We start from the raw sequence: 21796 nt of genomic DNA on the forward strand, positions 1-21796 counted from the left end.
ATCAGTGGGAATTACTTTAGTCCTTAAATTCTGAGATACAAAAGAGCTTTTAGAGATTTAAGGCAAGCTTGATTTCCCTAGAGAACGATTTTGTGGAATTTCTACCATTATACTGGGACCCTCTGTTAGCAGGAGAAGGGAATGGCTGTGGGAATCAAAACACCTACCAGTCAAAGCCGAGATGCAGCCAGGGACCCAATGATCACCCACCTCAGTGATCACTGAACTGCCCATAAACTCCCATAAACTGCCTCTCAGCCCTACATTAAGAAATAATAATAATAATGCAGTAGAATTAAGTAACACACTGATAAAGAAAACTTTTAAACATTTTTCTTAATATCTCAGACTTAATACTGTTTGGTGTCACAATAGGTTTTAAAAAGAGAATTCCAGGGAGACTCTTTCCAGTAATATTCCTTAAAGTAGCATACTATAATCAAGATTCCTTTTGACCATTGGAATTTTCCCAGTAAATCCTGGCTTAAGGAAAAAAGAAGAAAAGTATACAAATATAAAAATATACTAAAGAGAAAAGTGTGTTTGCAATCAAACATTAACAGCAGTGACGAGGCAAATAAGTGAGTAATTGTGTCCATGAGTGATGCTGTGTCCATCTTCATACCTCTTGATGGATTTCCAGCACAGCAGAGGACTCCCTGACGGTGGTTATGGTATGTAGCCTAGATATAGAACAAAAATGCAATTTAACATGTATTTATATATATATGTATACATATATACACACACATATATACATTATGTCAAAATTGACTACCATGAATATTATATGTACAAGAGTCAAATTAAAATGATGAAAAATAGTAATTCAATTTAGAATTTTCAAAGTTAAGAAGTCACTTGGATAGAGCTTTCCAAAAATAAGCCACTTGTTCCTGGCACATTTTCTGTGCCTTAGTGATTTTGTTGTCCTCCAGGAAAGAATTCACTGCATACCTATCTGCCACTCAGCTGGGCCCTGGGATTCACCTATTAAAAGAGCATTCTTTTGCAAGGACAGCACTAAAACTAAAGTGATTAGGGGAAGTTTGATTACAATAGCAATGTGGGGTTTAGAGCTTTGTTCTTTGTTTTTTATCTTTACTAAAATCCTAGGAATATAAAATGTTTTCATCCTTCATTATGTACCCTATGTCTTTTGAACTTTCTGTTCCACCTAAGAATGGCCTAGCATCTGTAGTCTGCTTCACCTGCCCCTGACAGTCGGTGACCATTGGTGTCTATGCGGGCAGGTGAAAGGCCTATGACTCCATGAGCTGCACTAATGATTTTCTTTCGAAGGCTCTAGTTCACTGGCTTTCAACAATGCCTGTAAATGACAATTATCTGGAGAGTTAAACAATCAAACAACTGAAGCTTAGCCCCAATCAAGACCAATTAAAACTAAATCTCTGCAGGTGAGGTCCACATAGCACTAGCTTGTCCGTTTCCCAGGTGTCTCTTACACAGCAAGGTGGAGAAAAACTATTTACAAAATGCAGAAGACTACATCTGGAAACCTGAGCAGGGGGAGTGAATAACAATCTTTCAAAAATGGCTCTTGGCCATATTTTTTATCGGCTTCCAGCAAAATCTCAAGAGGCTCAATGCAGGGGTGGAGGGGAAGAAATAAGTTAACTTTTAATTAACTGTTACATTTACTCATAACTTATTTCCACAATCTTATTCATATCCAATACATTAGCTCTTTTATATGAAATCAAACTGTTTCCTGAGAGGTCTTCCATTGAAAGCAAATACATTTCAGAGCTCAGAAAAGGAAAGAATACAGATATCAATTAATATAGAGTAATTTGATTTAATTGTTCTGGTAATGCATGCCCCATTCTAAACTGGCTTCATGCCTCTTCATCTCACTCTACAGGCCTCCACTTTGCCCACTTTCTTAGCTCCTTAATTACAACAAAGTTAAACAAGATTTTTTTCTTCTTTGGAATGTTATAAAGAAACCCCTCATGGTCAGTTCTCCCCTTTCTGCTGTTGTCTGAAGCAGATCCCTCTAAACTCTGCAACCTCATATTTCTTTAGCATTCCTCCCGTGAAGATGCTCCAACCTCTAGAACCTAGGGCTCCTCCGTGCTTCAGCATGACGGCCTACTGTTCCCACCAAAAGCTGGAACTCATTGTAAGGAAAACAGCCCTTGACTTCCTCCAGCAAAGCAATGACCATATTTCACATAAGTGGCTAATGGGAGCAAGGGAACTGAACTGTGTCTTTCCTGGTGATTTCTCCAAAGGTTTGTAGCTTTAAGTCACTTTCTTCCACATAAATTTCTCTTTTCATTGTTGAGTATTGAGTATTTATGTGCTGTTCACACTCGTGAGCGCATGTTCCGAACACAGAGTCGGTATGAGGCAGAATTATAAGGTAGGTGAAATTTGCTTTCAGCTATTCCTGCCAAATTCCTATCTCCTTCAGAGGATGGCTCATTATTTTCTCCCATGAATGCTCTATTAAAAGTATTCTCTCTACCTATACTCGTAATAGAGTATTAATAGTTGGTAAGGGCAAAATGTTATTACTTCCAAAATAGATGTATTTTGGTTCAGCATTTGATTTTTTCCAATTCAACAGCAAAGTCATTAACCACCAACAGTGGGGGTTGGGGCGAGTAATATTTGTTACCTAGCCCTTTCCACACATGCATTTGGTGTAATTCTCACAATTTAGGAAGAGAAGTATGGCCATCAGTTATCCTGATCCTGGGCTCTAAGTTGTTAATTTGCCCCCCCAAAATAGAGCCATTGCAAATAACAAAATCAATCTGAAGCAGTGGTCTTCCACCTCCAAACTGTGTATTTCTTCCTCTGTACCACAGCAATGATGACAGCACCACGTTTTAATTGTGCTATTTTTTCATCATATTTTTTATTTGATCCTGTACTCACACGGTGAGGAAACAAAAGTCAAAAGATTGGTCATTTAAGCACAATGAAAGAACAAGATGAAAACCCACATTTTCTCATAGCTAGTTCTACCCTTTCCCCCCTCTGTTCTGTATTTAATTGAGGAAAATAGTTTTGAAAAATAACAGGCTTCAAATGACTAAGGAAAAAGTGGTCTCAGAGAATCCAGGGCCTTCTCAACAGCCCTCACCTCAGACCATGAGTTCAGGTACCTGTTCCACATGCTACTGCTAGACTGGCCCTGAGTAGACACAGAAGACCACCCCTACTCCTCAACTCTTTACCTACCCTGAGTCTTCAGGGAAAATGGTGCTGGACCCCCAGATTCACTTGTCCATTGTGTAGTAGAAACGGCAAGTATGAATAGGAATGAGTTTTGAAACCCAATAGACCTGAACGTAAATACCTGCTCTGCTACTTTCTGGCAGCTCATTTAACCTCAACTGTCCTTGAATCTCAGTTTCTATATCTGACAAAGACAACAGCAAGAATAACATGGGGCTCTTGTAAAAATAAAATGAAAAACCTTGCAGAGTAAAAATGTCACCTCCCTTCTTTCCTATCTTTGCCTGTCCAAATCTCATACTCTTAGCTAATCATAGAAATATCCCCAACAAGAGAATCTTTTCTGTTGTGAGAACTTAATTTTGAATTGATGCCATGTGAAATACTAGTCTTGAAGTTACATGGGTTTGGTCTCAGATAACGGTTGTTCAAATGAACATAACTTCCTATCTTAGTTGCTCTTCAATCAAAAACAGAATAATGAAAAGCAGTACAAATTGGTAGTTACAGAATGGTCACAGAGGTGTAGCTTAGAGCATAGGAAATATAATGAATAATATCCTGGTGACTTGGTATTGTCAGGTGGGTGCTGGAAACATTGGGGGACTCCTAACTACTATGCTGTACATCTGAAACTAACACAGAATAATATTGAATGTAAATTGTAATTGAAAAGTGAATAAATAAAATATTTTAAAAAACAGAATTACATTTCTCACTCTCTACTCCTGTCATCATCCCCTACATATCTCATGACTTGATTTCAGAAACAGAAAATAAATCCCTCCTTACACTAAGTGATAAGCACCAGCCCTAAGAAGACAGCATATCAGAGTGGCATGAACCCTATGGGATTCTGAAATAAGAAAGTATCACTAATTTCTGGCTTCTGAAATTTTACCTGAAGTCTTCCAAAGATTTCTTCTTGGTTGCTCTCAAACTGCCACTTTGGCAACAGGCAAATTTGTAATCGATGACCTGGTAAATGATGGGATTGTACATTGCTGCTGATTTTGCAAGTAGGGTTGGCACCACAGACAGTTGTATGGGGATGGAGTCTGGCCTTCCAAAAGCGGACCACACAGAGACCACTGCATAGGGAATCCAGGCAATCAGGAAGCCAGCACAAATTAACATGGCCACCTGGTGAGAGAAAGCAACAGAGAACAAAATCAAGACACCTGGTGGAAATGATGGATTTGGGGGAAAGGCAGGTAGCCTATTTATACCCAAGAAACTCTATTATCTTGCTATTTCTCTTATCTATAGGAATGATTTCATATGGAATTCTGAAGTGTTAGGCCAGAAGAAGTCATGGTAATCCTTTTTCCCATTTACCACGTCTCATTTATTCTCTGCTCCAGAATTTGAATGTACCCAAAGGCCCAAAGTTTACCCCCTATAAGCACTGTCAGATTGTGCCTACAATGGGCAGGAAATCATTCTAAAAAGACATCAGTAATTGTTCCTGCAATTTCCAGATTTCTCAGCCTGCATTCACTTAAAAATTAGATGGAAAATAAGTTCACCTTGATGAAATTTTAAATCACCCAAATTAGCCTCAGGAAACAGAAACTCTACCCTTGTTTGAAATTCTAATATGAATCTTTTTCAGAGATTTCTATGAAATATTATTTCTTTTGTCTCAAGTTTTTATGTTTGAGGATTAGTTCATGGAAATTCAGTAGCTACAGAGGAAAAGAGAATCCACTGAGCATTAACCAAAGTGGCACAGTTGCAGAGAACAAGATTTTTCCAGAAAACACTTTTCTCTCTTACAAAATTTTATTAATTTTAGCGGCCTCTTAATTTTCAGACCAAAGAATAATTAGAAATAGGACTTAAAACATTCTTACTAGTTTCTTATCACCTACAGTTCAGTCCCCTTAGTAATATGCTCTTAATTAGTGCCCTGTAACTACCTCCCTGACCCTACACATCATCTCACTTTAATTCAGCAAAACCTTTTTTGGAAAGTGCTTTGTGCAAGACACTAGCAGGTGCTGCGAGAGGTACAGCCTGTGCCTTAATTTTATCCTTCTAAAACACAAATAATTACAATGCTAGGCTGAATAGGATTTAAGTGCCACAAAGACAAAATTACATGCTGTGGGACACATTAAGTTTCATAAGGGATGTAGCATACCGCATGCGTACTGGCAAGTGGAAATAAAGGAATAGTAGTAAGACCAACATGAGCAAAGACATAGACATGTATGTGTGTTGGTGTAGGAACTTGTGAGCAATTCACTTTGGTGTATGGGAAAGCAACAAAGGAAGATAAAACTGGAAAAAAACATAGCATCTGTATATTCAGGGTTTTATATAACAAATAACTGAGCTTACACTTAATTCCCTATGTTTTCAGGTACTAGTAAGTTTTAAGCAGGGGCATAACGAGAGCTATCTTCAGAAGATTAACCTTTAAAATGAAATGAAGGAGGTGGGAACCAGGAGGTGGAAAGGTCACTGTTTATGCATCTAATCGATAGGTATTATTGAGCATCTCCTGTATGTTTTGTGTTGAGGATAAAACAATGAATAAAGCAGACACAGTGTCTGCCCACACAGAATCTTTACTCTTAGCAGATTTGTTTAGGCAACAGTCTACACAAGAATTGAGGGGTCTCAGTCAGGGTACTGACATTGGCAAACAAAGTTCAAGTTTTCGTTTTAATTTTCAGCTTGAGCTATTTCAGGCCCTCATTGAGAGAAAGCATGCTAATTTCGGTAATTGTTATCTATGAGAATATTTTTCTGTAAGGTAAACCCTATAAGTCCCCATATAACACCATCAGTAGGTTCTGCAACTTTAAGTGTAATAATTTATAACAAAACAATTTTACTATAGAGTAATTAATATAACTAAGTTATATTCCTCTGGCATCTAATAAACATGATAACAAAATGACATTGAACAAAAAGTATTATTCAAGGTCCTGCTACGAAGATACCACATTCAAATGAGTCCTCTGTGTAGTGGATATCTGGTTTTGTTGTCTGTGTTTATGTTTCTCTTCTCAGTATAACCTGTACCTTAGCATTGCCAGCCTTTCTTCCTACCTTAGGCTGTTCTATGGACTTGGCATGATAGGCATCACATGACCCTGGCTATAGTAGTAGCAATGGGGATAGGCATGTAACTAGAAAAAGCATAACTAGACCCAACTTAGAAGCTCTAAGGAAAATGTGCCTTCCTTTTACCTTTGAGTTCCCTAAAACCCTGGGAAGATGTCAGAATAGAGCTATCTGAGGCCAGGGGCCACTTCTTCTTTCCTCTTGTCCCCTTATTTAAGAAGTAAAATAGTTCCCAACATCAAGGTCATGACAAACGTGTGAAGAATCAATGATGAGCAATGAGACACAAAATATTTTATTAATAAAGTTAAAGCAACAGTGTTTGTACATTCGTTTTTCTTTAGAAATCCAGTTGGATAAGTTTTTCCTACAGCAAACTCATTTGTGTGCACGTGCATTTCAATATGCTTTTGTGGGAGCAGAATATCGGACACAGGGAATGATCCATACCCTTCAGTCTATTTGACCTGTGAACAGCTTGTCAGTAGTGTGTGTGCGCCCTATGAACCCCACACGTATGGGATGTATTAAGAAGGAAGCCTGGGAAATTACCCTTACATCAGGGCTGTCAAACTCATTGTCCCCAGGGGCTACATCAGCCCCTCAGTTGCCTTCAAAGGGCTGAATGTAATGTTAGGACTGTATAAATGTAACTACTCCTTAACTAGGGGCAAGGAGCTCGGTACTACCACCCTGTAGAAACAAGGTGCCAGGCCAGATAAAACAAGGTGGAGGGCCCTCAGGCCTTTTGTTTGCCATGTCTCAGGTTCTAAAATTCCACCCAAAAAGTTCGAGACTCATCTCTAAAATTTAACTGCAGCAGGGACAAAAAACACCAATAATATTTATTTCACTTGATTTTTCAAGTAGAAAAACGTAATCCCAAGGAGATAAATCAAATTACCCCAAATCTCCTGCACATCCTGAAGCTCAGCCTTAGGGTCCTGCTTCTTGCTTTAAGGTCCTGAGCCAAATGCTCACCTGTGCCTCCTCCAGTCGTAAATGAAGCACAAGCACGTGTGCAGGTCTCCCATTTGCTTGTTTTTCCATTTTTCTGCAGAAGCTTACCCAGGAGAGGCTGTATTTGGTTTGGTCTGTGTGAATTTTGTTGTTAAATTGAATGGAGGTCTCCAGGTTTACACTAAGGGTTTTTTCTTAATCCCCAAATAAACAATAACTATATAAATAAAGGTAGCTTTAGCAGATGTCTTGGAACTTAACATAGCTCCATTATTTCTCCTTTGGTAAGTCATATGATGATTTCACAATATCTTAAAATCTGTTTTCTGTGTTGCTGCCAAAGTCACTGACAAAAAAATAGATTAGCACTTAGTCCACAATATTTTTCACATTTTACATATTTTCTACTATTATGGGAGTGTGTAATGAGCATTAGAAAGGACTTAAAGTATTGACACTATGGTATCCCTTTTAAAAAGACACAGAATTAAATATACTGTAGTTTTCAACACAGCAAATAAATCAGTGTGGTTTTACTCAGATAAGAATAAAGCTAAATGCTTTTTTTAAATTATATTTTACTGATGATGCTGTTACAGTTGTCCCAATTTTTTCTCCTTTGCCTGCCTCCACCCAGCACCCCCTACTTCCTCAGGCCATCCTCACACTGTTGTTCATGTCCATGGGTCAAGTATATAAGTTCTTTGGCTACTCCATTTCCTATACCATACTTTACATCCCCATGACTATTCTGTGCTACCAATTTATACTTCTTAATCCCCTCCCCTCTTCACATATTCCTCCATACCCCTCTCCCATCTGGCAACCATCAAAATGCTCTCCATATCCATGATTCTGTCTCTGTTCTTCTTGTTTGCTTAGTTTGTTTTTTAGATTCAATTGTTGATAGATACATATTTATTGTCATTTACTTCTCACAGTATTGATCTTTTTCTTAAATAAGTCCCTTTAACATTTCTTATAATAATGGTTTGGTGATGATGAAACCTTAAGTATTTTCTTGTCTGGGAAGCTCTTTGTCTGCCCTTCGGTAGTAAATGATTCTTTGCTGGGTAGAGCAATCTTGGCTATAAGTTCATAACTTTGAATATTTCTTGACAGTCCCTTCTAGCCTGTGAAGTTTCTTCTGAGAAATCAACTGACAGTCTCATGGCAATTCCCCTGTAGGCAACTAACTGTTTTGCTCTTGTTCCTTTTAAGATTTTCTTTTTATCATTAACCGTTGGCATTTTAATTATGATGTGCCTTAGAGCGGGCCTCTTCATACCCATCTTTTTTGGGACTCTCCATCTTGTTCGTGCTTCCTTGAGTTGCATTCCTATTTCTTTCACCAAATTAGGGAAGTTTCCTTTTATTATTTTTTTCAAATAGATTTCCAATTTCTTGCCCTTTATCTTCTTCTTCTGGCACCCTTAAGATGAGAATGATGGAATGTTCAAAGTTGTCCCAGAGGCTGTTTATACTAACTATCCTCATTTTTTTTCTTCTTTTTATTCTGATTGGTTAGTTCTTGGTTCCTTATGTTTGAAATCATTGATTTGATTCTTGGCTTCATCCATTCTACTATTGTTTCACTCTGCATTTTTCTTGATTTTAATTAGTGTATCCTTCATTTCTAATTAGATCGTTTTTTATGCTGTTGAGGTTCTTATTACGTCCCTTGAGCATCTTATAACTAGTGTTCTGAACTGCACACCTGATAGATTGCTTATCTCCATTTTGTTTAGTTCTTTTTCTGAAGTTTTGGTCTGTCCTTTCATTTGGGCCATGTTTCTTTGTCTCCTCATTTTGGCAGCCTCCCTGTGTTTGTTTCTATATATTAGATAGAGCAGTTATGACTCCTTGTCTTGGTAGCATGGCCTAATGTAGTAGGTGTCCTATAGGGTCTAGTGGTACAGCCTTCCCTTTCACACATGCTGGGTACTCCGGGTATGCCCCTTGTGTGGGCTGACTATACCCTCCTCTTGTAGTTGAGCCTTGGTTGTTGTTGGCAGATAAATAGGAGGGATTTACTCAGGCCAGTCAGGTGCAAGGACTGGCTGTGACCACTGACCACAAACCTCTGTCTTCCATGAAGGATCAGCTGTGCAGTATGGTGGTGGTCCTCCAATGTGCTCTGCAGCTCTCCACTGGGTGCACAGGCCCTGGGGTTTCCTGGGTAATGTTGGCCAAGGTCATCCCCAACCTGTGTTTTGCCCAGGGCCACCCTGCCCAAGCTATAAAGTCATGTGAGGTGGCTGCTACTTGTGCTGGGCTTAGACATTCCCAGGCTAAGCCAAGCTGCGAGTCTAGGCTGGCTGTTGCTAGTTCCAGGCCTGGGGTGATTAAGCAAGAAGTATGAGGGGTGGGGGCTCACTGAGGCCAGCTGTTCCTATTTGAAAGGGTTCAATAAGTTGTGAAGTATGAGCCAAGACCAGCCATTCATATGGAAAAGCCACTGTTAGCATCTGTAAGTTGGGTGAGATGGGACCTCAGGGGACCTCCAGGGCAGGGCAAACAGTGTAAGCCAGGTTGATAGAATCTCATATATGGTATCAGCCTGCCAGCTCTGTGGCTCTGTGGGTGAGGGTTCAGAAAAGAAACAATGGCTTCTGCCTGACCTTTTGTCTCAGAGATAGCTGTTCCCCAACTCTAGCCTTGATGCCTGGTACTTCAGTTCCTCCCTGTATGCCAGTATCCTGGTTTTGGAGCTCAGAGGGAATGAATGAATAGGTGAGTCCATGTGTGGGCTCTTTAAGAGGAACTATTTGGGGCTCTAGAAGTTTCCTCTGCCAACTCAATCCCTACTGGTTTTTGCAGTCAGAAGTTGTAGGGACTTATCTTCCTGACACTGGAACCCTAGGCTGAGGGGACCTGGTGTGGAGCGGGGACTCCTCAGTCCCTCCCAAATTTTTATCCACCACACTTGGATGTGGGCTCAGCCTGTTCCATCTCTCTGACCTTCCTACCAGTGTGTATGGATGTGGTTTCTTTAATTCTGTAGTTCTCAGACTTCCCTTTAACTTGATTTCTGGTGAATCTGAGTGATAGCTATTCTATAATTTAGTGGTAATTTTCATGTGTTTGTGTGAGGAGGTGAGCCATTACCTATGGTGCCATTTTGACCAGAAGTCCAAAGCTAAATACTTTAAATTGAGTAACTACAAAGAATGTTTAAAGTAGAGAAAGTGATAAAATCCTAGATTTAAAATGTACTGAATATTATGTATGGTTTTGAAGTAAATACAAAGTTAAACTGAGACATATTCATTTTAACCTCCTGTTAAAATTATAATCCACAAAATATTAAACATTAAAATGTTTATCTTAAAACTACTTTAAGGTATATTCTACAAAAATTTTCAAAACTTTCATGTTTCACTCAGTTTTCCAAGAAATTTCTATTCAATTTGGAACATATTTGATCATTTCCTTAGTTGGTTCTTGACTTTCTCATTGCTAATTGTGTCCTCAGTTTTGCTTTCCAGAATTTCTCTGCCAGATATCCTTCAACCAATTCTAACACAGTCACCTGCACCTGTCTATTCCTCTAAGTTCTTAATTACTTCACTTTTATCACTGCCTTTTGGTTCACTGGAAAAGCAGTAAAACTTCAAATTTTTAAATTAGGCAGTTATGTGGGAGGAAATTCATAGAATACTTGTTTAGCTTCTACATACAAAATAACCACATGCATCTTCAACCCAGTTCATTTCAAATACATCTTGCTGCAGAGGACCAGGGGATCTTCCTATGTTGAAGCTACAGTCCAGGCTGTATCAAGTGTGATGTGACATTGTTCATATTGGTCAAGTCCAGTAAATTAACCAATTAAAGCAATAACAGAACAATAGAATTGAAAGTAAATTCTCCAAGTTATATAAGGCTCTGCTTTGGGACCCAATACACCTGAGCCATTCTAGCAATGAAATTTCCAAGAAGAGAGGTCCTGTCTTCTCTGTGTTCTGGGACAGTGTAGAATTGTGGGACAGCCACTGATAGGGAGGTACTCTGGGGTTTGGATTCAAATCATGGCTCAGCTCCACCAAGTGTGAGTGAGACAGAACCCCTGGCTCTCTAAGAACCACCATTTCAGTTCCTTCCACCAGGCTCTTTGCCCAGATGTGAGAAAGACTCAGTCAACATTTGGAGCTGCATGCCACCTGGAATAGTAAGATAGATGAGAAGAGGACATGGAATTGATGTGGAAGTGCAGGCTTAACAGGAAGACCACAGAGATGGAATAAATTCCCCACCAATATCAAGATTGAGTCACATTACAGAAGCAGCTAAAGTACAGATAAGAAATATCTTTCAGTGTCTGGGGTGAGATAAGATCACAAGAAGAGAGATCACCACATCTCTACATTGAGAGAATGGGAAGGGGAGAGTCCCTACCTGCTTCAGGAAAGCATAAAATTGACAGGACCTTAGGAATATGAGATTTGGTTTTCTGTCTTGGGTCTAGCTAGAAACTTTATAGATTTCCTCCCAACCAGAGGGAAAAATGATATTAAAAGATAGTAATGCAATAGTAAATTCCAGTTATAAGACTACTACCTTCCACATGGTGGGCAGCCTGTCACTGAGTGATATAACCAATGGTCTAGAGGAAGCAGAGAACTTGACAGTCATGACCTCTCTCCTTTGGCTCCCAGTCCCCTTATCTATATAAGAGCAAGGGTGGTGATATTAACCTTTCACACCCTCTTTAAGGAAGTAAGTAATTTAACAACTCTAAGAAAATCTAGTTTGAGTTTCTTCCTTCTTTCTATATTATCAGCAGAATGATGATGGCTAGAGCCAACTGCCCTAGACACTCCTTTATACACTTATATAGAAAAACTTGTGAGTGCTTTGGTGTGTCTGCCATATGTTAGCCCTGGTTGTGATCCAAGCAGAAAATATTAATTCAAACTTTAAAAAAAAGGAAGCAGAAGAAGAACTCTGCACTTCCAAGTTGGAATTTTCTCAAATCTTAAAATACCGCTACTCTATAAACAAGCAAAAGCTGTGTTTGAAAGGAGAGGATGTAAATCAGGTCATGTCGTTCCATGCATTTGTGTTTTAGAGTTTTGGTCTAAAACTGAACACAATATTCCTCAACTAGGCTGTGGCTGGCATAAAAATTAGAAAAATATGAATTTATAAGTACCTGCTTCAACAAAACAAGGGAGAGTCCACTATTCATCACTGATGAACCAAGACCCTTGAGATGGGGTCACTGCTACTTAGCAGGGGCACCTACTCAGGTCAGGTGGAGAGGCCAGTGGGTTTAGAAGTCAGGGCTATTACCACAGACCTTTACACAGTCTAACCAATCCACCCATTTTCATAGAACCTCAGAGTTTTATAAAGTAATTTAGTTATCATTTAATTCTTCTCCCACGCCTCCTTTCACAGAGAAAAAAAACTAAAGCCCAGAGAGGTGAAGTACTTGCCTCAAGGTGAATCAGTCAAGATCCTGAGTGGCAAGCAACAGAAATTGACTTTGGCTGAGTGAGACAGGAAAGGAGCATGTTGCCTAGGACCCAGCCTCACTGGGACTTCTGGACTTAGAATTGAGGCTAAGTACACAGATATGATAACCCAAAATGATGCCCTGAACTGGTTCTGATGCAGAAACTCCTGCTGCCGTAGCCCTGGCCTGGAGAGAGATCTTCCTGTCCCTTTAACTGGTGTCACTAGTCCCCGAGACAGGCTGATGTGGCTGCAGCCTAGGGTCGTTGCTCTACTCTAGTCGCAATGGAATCTTGGAAACTAAATAACTGGTCATTCCATATCTTTTAAATTAAGAGGCAATCTGTGCTCCCCGAACTCTTCAGCAAGACACAAAATGTTAGAAATTCCTCAACACAAAAATTCCAGACACAGAAAGGGGTTAAACCACTGTCAGCTACAGTAAATAACAAATGTCACCTATGTGTGAGGCTTCTCAGTGCTCTAGTGGCAAAAATAGCCACAAAGTAAACACAATAATATAGTGGTTAATCCCATGGGCCTTATTACTAGTGGTAAAACCAGACATTGAGGAAATAATCACAAGTATGGAATTGTAAATTCATTATATATTATGACAAGTTCTGAGAAGAGAATGTCATTGTAAATTAATTATATACTGTGACAAGTATGCAATTGTAAATGAATTATATATGTTGTGATAAGTTCTAAGAAGAAAATGTAAAGGCAACATTAAAACAATGTAATAAAGAGACTTGAATTCAATTCTGGAATGCTTCTCTGGGAAGTGGCATTTAAGCTAAGAAGAAACAGAGAAAAGAAATTCATTAATTAGGTTAAAAATAAAGCAATACAGTTCAGCTTTCCCACAAACTACCTTTAGACTTCACGGGGGTTCCTTCCTGAACCTGAAACCTCAACAGTAAATAACACTCCATGAGCAGTAGAGGAGAGGAGTAACTTGAGGGAAGCAGACATTCATGCTTGAGTTTTAAAAAGACTTCACAATCACAGTGAAAAAACGAGGCAAGGCAAAATGCCTCCTCAGGTATAAAAGGGAAGGAGGTGCTGGAGCCAATAGCCAGGGGTCAAGGGACCGCTTAACACTCATCAAGGTAATTAGGCTTAGTTTATTCAATTATGTATTCATTACAGCAATCTTGATTAACCGTTTAGCAGGCATAAGGCAATGGGGGGCAGCAGCAAACAGTGCCTACTGTCTTGCAAAAAAGAGCAACAAACACAAGATGCAGTGAAGTAAATGTGCCAAGTGCTCTGATGGCCTGGCGAGGGACTTCAACTAGATGGGCGGAGTCGGGGAGGCTTTGGAGGAAACACGAAAAGTAAAGAGAGCCAGATAGCCACAGGATAGCCACTGGGTACTAACTATAGGTCTGGGACATTATAGATCATCTATGTCTGTCAAATGAATAAATATGAAGTACTAATAGAATTAGCATAATAATATTTGCAAAAATTACTCTTCTGGTACTTCCTTCCTGTGATTCCACTATCCCCCCTCATTAAAGCAGCAAGAGTGTTCATTGAATTGTGTAAAGCATTTACCAGCCGAAGTACCCAAAGAAGTAAAACATTCATTTCTCAGCTTCTGAGTTTCAAAACAAAAACTGGAAACTTACAAGAGAGAAAATGTTTGAGAGAAAAGAATTTTGAGTGGAATTAAAATGACTTGAGTATCCACAGCCAGATGCTTGAAGGACTTGGGGCATTAAACTCTTATAGGAACAATTCAAGGGATGTATGTGGATATAGGAGCCAGTTCCCCCACTGCAGTGTGGATAAGGAGCTTGCAGCCCCACGGTGAGGGAGGGAGGGAGTGGCATCGGAGATGCTGGTAACTGACCTCCAGATGCTCTTCTGAAAGCTGCTCCACTGACCTGAGCATGGGGAGCTAAGGGGAGCAATAGGTCCCCAGGGCTTTGCAGATAGGAGAACAAAAAACTTGTGCCTCACAAGTTTGGTTAAGACCTTTCCAGGGTCTTAACCAAAGTCCCAGCAGTTACTAGAGGGTTTTCAGTACAAGGATGGGGAAGTAGCTGGAATTGCTAATGCATCTAAAGAGGCTTTACAGTTGAGGCAAGAAGGATGCAAGGTGAGCCATGACAACTAATGACTGAGCCCAGAGGAACCTTAACACTCTCAGCAACACTAGGGTCAATAAATAACAGCCAGACCAGGGGACCCCACCCACTGGCACCATGGAATTATAAAGATGTTCCTAAAACATAGTTATAAGAAGAGAAGGAAAACCTTTGATTCAAATGAATTAATCCTGATTGTTTAAAATTATTTGTTTTACAAGGTAAAATGCAGGCATAAATATGAAATTATACTGAATCATAGAAAGTGGGTTTATTTTTGTTTCTTTAGGGGTTTTTCTGAGGGGGAGCACAGCTCTGCAATTTTTGTAGTCTGTGAAATTCTAGCCTGCTACAAAAGACTTTTTAAATAAATTAGAAGGAAGCTACAATGTGGAGAAAATGTTATAAATAAAACATCAATTTTTAAGTTGACAAGGCCAGACTGGCAACATACAGGCCCAGGTAATAACTCACCTAGAAATAATTAGAGTACACAGAAAAGGTAAATGATTTTAATCCCAGAATCCTGGGAGGTGGCCTTTAAGTAATAAGCTTTTAGACCAGGCTGTTCTGCAGATCAGAAGCACCAAAGAAACAGGCAAATTGCCAGTCCTGAGAGGCAGCTAAATGGAAGAAAATGACTATGAAATGGCCCAGCATGAGGCTGTTTCTACTTATTTTTATTCAGTACAGAAAATCAAGGTCAAAATTAAAGAGTGACTTTAAATAGTTTTAATTTAGTACAGAAGATGCCACAGTAGAAAGTTGTATTTATTTTTCAAAGTAGGTTTAATTTTGACTTAAATTTTTGCACCAAATGTTAAGAATTAGAAACATTTGTATCTAGTTCATTTTCATATAGGTCTTATATATGTAAATGAAATATAGAAATAATATATAATATTATAGTATAGATATATATTATATAATGTCATTTAGTATTTATTTTAGAAGGTACACATAAAATAAAACCATACACATATATGTGCCTACTGTTTCCATTTAACATTTCTTTAGTTAATCTGGTCTGGGTGAGCCTGGCAGTTTAATCTATACAGCTCAGAACAAGGAGAATGATAATAAATCAAATTAAATGATATGTGCTCAGCTTCACCTCATATGGATAATGAGCTTCAGAAGCACTGACTAAACAAGTTGCTCACCCTCAAGAACACACAGAGAAACAAGATTCTAGCGCATTAATAAAAGCTAGCTGTGAGTGGGTCAAGTCAAGCAATGTAACAAACAGGAGAAAGAATAATGAGTAACGGACTTCGAGAAACTAGAGAAGGGCTTTGTGGATATGAGGACCCAGATTCGCTAGGCAAGACTGTCAAAATGTCTCAAGGTCAATAACACTGAGGGATGGTAAGAAGAGAGAGAAAGTCATATGACCTCTCAGCAACTTTACTGGTATACCAAACTACAGGGCTGCAAGGTCAACTGAAAGCCACATTCCAGTGTGAGATACACCCTGTGGCTTCCGTGGTCATATTTCCATAAAATATTGAAAAGGAAAATTTTCACTGTTGCATTCACCCAGTTCCTAGAAAGTGCTTGGTATGCAATAGAATTTGGATTTTTTTTAAAGATTTTATTTATTTTATTTTTAGACAGAGGCAAAGAGAAGAAGAAAGAGAGGGAGAGAAACATCAATGTGTGGTGGCCTCTCCCATGCCCCACACTGGGGACCTGGCCTTCAACCCAGGCATGTGCCCTGACTAGGAATTGAACCAGTGACCCTGTGGTTTGTAGGATATTGCTAAATCCACTGAGCCAACACCAGCCAGGGCAGAATTTCGATTAAATGTAACCCACATTTAACTTGGATTAATTAATTTGGATTAAATTAAAAAACACATAAGAGCTTGAAGAAGAGCTGAAAATGAATAAGTTACTATCCTATAGACAATATATCCTATGGGTATATTTTCCTACTTTATAGCCCATTATAAGATAGAAGTAGATTATGATTCTTGAATCTGTATTTTTGTACATGAAAAACACTCTATATTTAGATTATTGGTATAGATGTAGAGGATGAAAACTTCCCTCAGTTGCCTCCTGCTCAGCATGTGGAGTTCAGGGAGTAAAAGTCAATGGGAGCAAACTGATGGGAGCAAGCAGAGGGAGTAAAGTACGCATGAAAGGTGAAGGCAAAGAAAAGATACAAACCTCCATTTATTAATAATAATGATAATGATAATAATAATGTCATGGGGATATAACATATAGCAAGGGGAAATAGTCAATATTATCATAATAACTTCTTATGGTGACAGTTACAAAACTTATTATGATGATCTCACAAGCAATATCAATGTTGAATCACTATGTTGTACAACTGAAACTAATACAATATTGCACATCAACTATACTTTAACTTTTTAAAAAGAATCTCTAGCTTATACCATGTAACTAAGAGATGTTAGCACAGCTTCAAAAAGTCACCACTTTGGACAGAGGGCTATTACTAAGACAGGGGCCCTGACTTGTTAGGACACCATCTCTGGTCAAGAAAGAACTGCTAAGTGAATTGTAAGTCCCTGAGACCTCTGGTCCTTAAAGTAGGCCGTGGTGACAACTGAAGGTGGGATATTGATCAATGCGATTGACCATGATACCAGAACTTCCATCTACATTTATTTTTACCTTTAAAAACATGAAAAGTCAGGTGAGCTAATATTTAATACATAGTTTGACATTACTTGCATGTCATTTATGTTGATGCTTTGAGCTTGAAAGTATTATCAACATAAGGGTGAGACATGATGAAAGTGTATAAAGACTGCTACCTTAGATTTTACCAGAATTCCTAGAAGTTATGAAAGAAAGGATGAATTGTGGTTTACTTAACATATTGCATGCACCAGAAGACAGGAAAAAATACTTTATCTTACTAAATCTCCACCGCAGCCCGGCAAGGTGGATGTTACTCTTTCTGTTATACAAGTGAAGAAACAGAGACTTAAAAGTATATGGCTCTGGGTCACAAACCTGGCAAGTGCCAGTGATGAAATTAAAATCCTAGTTTATTTTCAAATTTTCTGTTCTTCTTCTTATACCACTACATCTAAATTGCTGCCAGCTCTGAAACTAGCATTTACCAAGGGATTCAAACCTGCAGAAATTACTCCTGAGTTAAGTATCCCGTAGGAAAGCAGACAGAGTAAGCTCTTACTCTGTAAATAATGTGAGAGCATAGAGTGTCCCTCATCATGCCCACTGAAGTCCATACAAAGCATTTTATAATTCATTAAAGTTATTTTAGTTATTCTTATTTCTAAAATAATTTTTACAAACCTGTAATATTCTCTTCAATAGAAAGAATAAGCCTCTGGTAGATCCACTGTACAAGTCTGTAGATATTAGAATTGTTGTGTATGCATGGATATGTGAGTGTATGCAAATGAGAAAGAGAGACAGACAGAGACTGAGACTGAGAAAAAAGATACCACAAAGGCTTAGATAAAAAAACAACAAAGTTCAGAAGTACATAAATGGTAGAGACTCTAAGTTCTCCCCGTCTCCAACATTCCCTATCCTTTCTGCCCTTTGAAGTTTTAACAATTAGAAAACACCTCTGTAAATTATTACTGCAGTTACCTTCGTCAGTTTCATTTCCAGCATGTGGCTGCCATGAATACGACTGTCAAAATGAGCTACTTCTTTGGAGGAGGACTTAACCTTGGCAATGATCTTCACGTAGGAGAACACAATCACCGCCGTTGGGAGTAAGAGGCAGAAGAAGAGGATGTTCAGGATGAAAATCTGACCCCCTACTGAGGCCTGGGCCAGCCACCAGTCCAGGGTGCACGAGGTTCCAAAGGGCTCAGGAACGTAGTCCCCCAGACCTACCAAGGGCATGGTGGTCCAGAAGGAAGCATAGGCCCAGATCACTGCCAGGCAGATGTAGGCGTGCTTTCTTTTCAGCCAAACCCCTGGAGGCAGAAGAAAACCATTACCAAGATATAATCTGCTCTCCACCCAAATACCTCCCCTCGATATGTCAAATTCCACATCCAAAGAGTTATTTCATTGGCTTCTGGGAGAAGTGGTCAGAAAACTGAAGCCTGAGGGAGAGTGGAGGGAAGTGAGAAAAGTTCCAGAGCTGGGCCTTTTTCCAAAAGAATAAAATTGGAAGTGATTTCACAGGGAAGGTTTCCTCTAGGCATCTGGAAGCCTTGGGAAAGGAAAGTGACAAAAGCTGGAGAAAGGGGACAGTAAAAGAGTAAGAAGATGCTGAAGGCACTGGAAGATCTTGGGAAAGCATCCAGAATAAACTTTGAGATCCTGTCCAATATAAGAGGCCAACTGGTAGACCAAGCCCAAAAAGGCACATATTAGTGGACCACCCCCAGAGAGGTGAGAAATGCTAAGACATTGCTTGTGTCTTTAAAATGTGGACCATTCTCCCTAAAACCTTTAGTGTCTGTCTCTCATTTCATTTCTCTTCCTGAGCACGTGTCACGTGGGGGTTGGTGGGCCATCATCATGACGGAGTTGTGTGACATTGAAGTGGCTGACTAGGCTCAGTGAGAGCAGATTCTGAATCTTCAAACATTATTAACACAACAGTCACACTCACAAAGCCCTGGGGGAAGAGGAAGTGAATCTAGGTAGATTGTATCATGTTCTGCAAAAGTAATTCTGTAAAAATACTTTCAGGAACACTCAACAAAATAACAACAATAAAAAAGGGCTCCATTTTCAGCCTTAGTATCTATCCAGTAACCAAAAGAGAATTCCAGGAGAAAGAAATGGTGCAGTCCTCTGAAAAAGCTAAAGCACTAGTGATCATCTTCTAAAGTTCTACACAACCACTGAAGACAGGTTGGCCTCACCTAGTGCTGCAGTCTACATGGGGAATTATCTTATTTCTACACCCTACTTATTACCTTGAACTGAAAGGGCTGGAGAAGTGACTCCTTACAGCCCTGGTTTTACAGTACAGGGAAGAATATCAAAACACACTAAAAACAAACCGAACCACTTCTTCCATATAGACCTGCCTCTGCTTAGTGCCAGGTGAGGTCTGGGAGGTTAGCGGGGTGTTCTTCTCATTTCTCGTATTTGACCTTCTTCATGTGACCTTTCTAAATGTTGGTGTTCTTATGAGTTAAATAGAGGAAGGTAGACTATATTACTTATAGGTTTTGATAAGAGTTAAATGAAAAAATACAAGCTACAAAGAACTACACTAACATACATTTTTACTCCTGGGTTTGTCTCATTTAGTGCTAACGAGAAATATGACAGATGGTTTGTATACTCTATTGTTGCTATTTTTTTCACATTCATGACATTTTTATATTATAAAATACAGTTTTTTATCCTAACCAGATAAGGATAATAATTGTTAGCCGCAGTATATGTCAGCTCTTGGTTATCCATTATAAGAGATAAAACATTGGCACGGATACTCACATATATTTACGGGAATGTGCATAGGCATACTTACAAGCATTTATGGTTAGAGTTACTTGGTGAGGTGTTTTATACTTACATTTGAGTGTGGTGAAAGGCTGTCAAGTACAGGAGGGAGTAGATTAGTAGGTTGGTTCTGTGTTGCTCCAGAAGTCAGAACTAGGACCAATGGGTGGAGGTTACTGGGAGGCAGTTTTGTCTTAATATAAGGAATAACATTGTAACAACGACAGCAGACCAATCAGAGAATGGGCTGCCTTGTGCAGTAGTAAGCTCCCCGTCACTGGTCACAGGAAGAGGCCAAATGGCTGTCTGTCAGGGATGCCTTCAAACATTTTATCACATTACATGGGAGAAAGGTCTACATATCCCCAAGAGATCTTCTAATTCCAACATTCTAAGACACTGTGTGGAGGATCTAATCATGTGTCAGATCAAACGATGAAACCGTCCTATTGAAGTTCAACCTTAGAAGCAGCTGGAAAATATAGATACTTCCCATGTGGAGTTAAACCCTGAGCTCGTTCTAGGGATGGAGAGTATCATCTCTTAAACTGACACAAAGCCTAAGTTTAAGAAAATATTTAAAAAACAGAGACATTAAGGTTTTGTATCCCTCAAATATCCCCAGGAAGTTTAACTTTTTGCCTCCTAGTCTGTAAAATATGTATACATATTGCATTGTGTGTTCACGCACCAAGGCAAGTTCCTTCCGTCACCGAGGGAACCAGAATCAATTTTATAGAAAGAGGTGGACTCTGAAATTATTTAGAATGCATATAATTGTATATATTTTATTTTATTAGAAATTTTGATCCATACTATTTCTATTGGAAGTTTTAAACTGTTTAGAAAAGGAGATGCAATCTTTAAAAAAAAAGACTAAGTGCTGGATTGGGAAGGTGGTGGGTTGTGATCCGCCCCTTTCCTGTGCACGGTTTCCTTGGAGTCTGAGACCACAAACTTTTAAAACATGGAGGAAAACTCCACAGCATTGAGAATCTTTCTGACCTGAGGCTCCAGGTTATCCTCTGTCCCCATGGTCACAGTCACTCAGATGGACATATCGACAGACAAAGCAGCTTTAGCCAGAGGGAACTAATATTACAACCTGGCTGCACTTGGTCCTCAACATTAAACTTAAGGACCCAAATGCATCTCTTGTGGGTTAAATAAATTCCCAGAACTGCAAGAAGTAAAAGTAATAAAAAATTTATTTTAACATGCAGAATAATCAATTGAAAAAAATCTCCAGCCCTTGAAAACTTGTTTATTGCTGGCTCATCCCTCATCAGTTATCTTAGTCACTCACCTTTCTACCTACCTACCAACACCACAAAAAAGAAGGTTGAGTGTCATTTCTGTGTGTGTGCACTCTCCTGAAGACACGCTGTGCGGCTCTCTGACTTAGAGGCAGACCACTGGAGTTCCTCCTCTCCGAAATCACAGGGGGCCTGAGCGCTCAGGAGGATCACAAACATCTTTTCATGTCATTACACTTCCTGTGTGAGAACCAGCTAAACATCCTGGATCTAATATCCTTCCAGTGCACTTTA

General features: G+C 39.2%; 1 protein-coding gene across 1 annotated transcript in view; it reads right to left on the minus strand.

The window, feature by feature from the left end:
* Window positions 1-619: 619 nt before the first annotated feature.
* The window catches only part of OPN5 (opsin 5), a 29335-nt gene continuing 8158 nt past the window's right edge, over window positions 620-21796 (minus strand). The window contains exons 4-6 of the mRNA XM_028508420.1: window positions 18420-18754; window positions 4115-4356; window positions 620-683 (exon numbers count right to left, since the gene is read on the minus strand). Coding sequence (XP_028364221.1) covers window positions 620-683; window positions 4115-4356; window positions 18420-18754 — 641 coding nt within the window. The remainder of the gene's footprint in view (window positions 684-4114; window positions 4357-18419; window positions 18755-21796) is intronic.

The sequence above is a fragment of the Phyllostomus discolor genome, chromosome 4 (assembly GCF_004126475.2).
Source record: "Phyllostomus discolor isolate MPI-MPIP mPhyDis1 chromosome 4, mPhyDis1.pri.v3, whole genome shotgun sequence".
NCBI lineage: Eukaryota > Metazoa > Chordata > Mammalia > Chiroptera > Phyllostomidae > Phyllostomus > Phyllostomus discolor.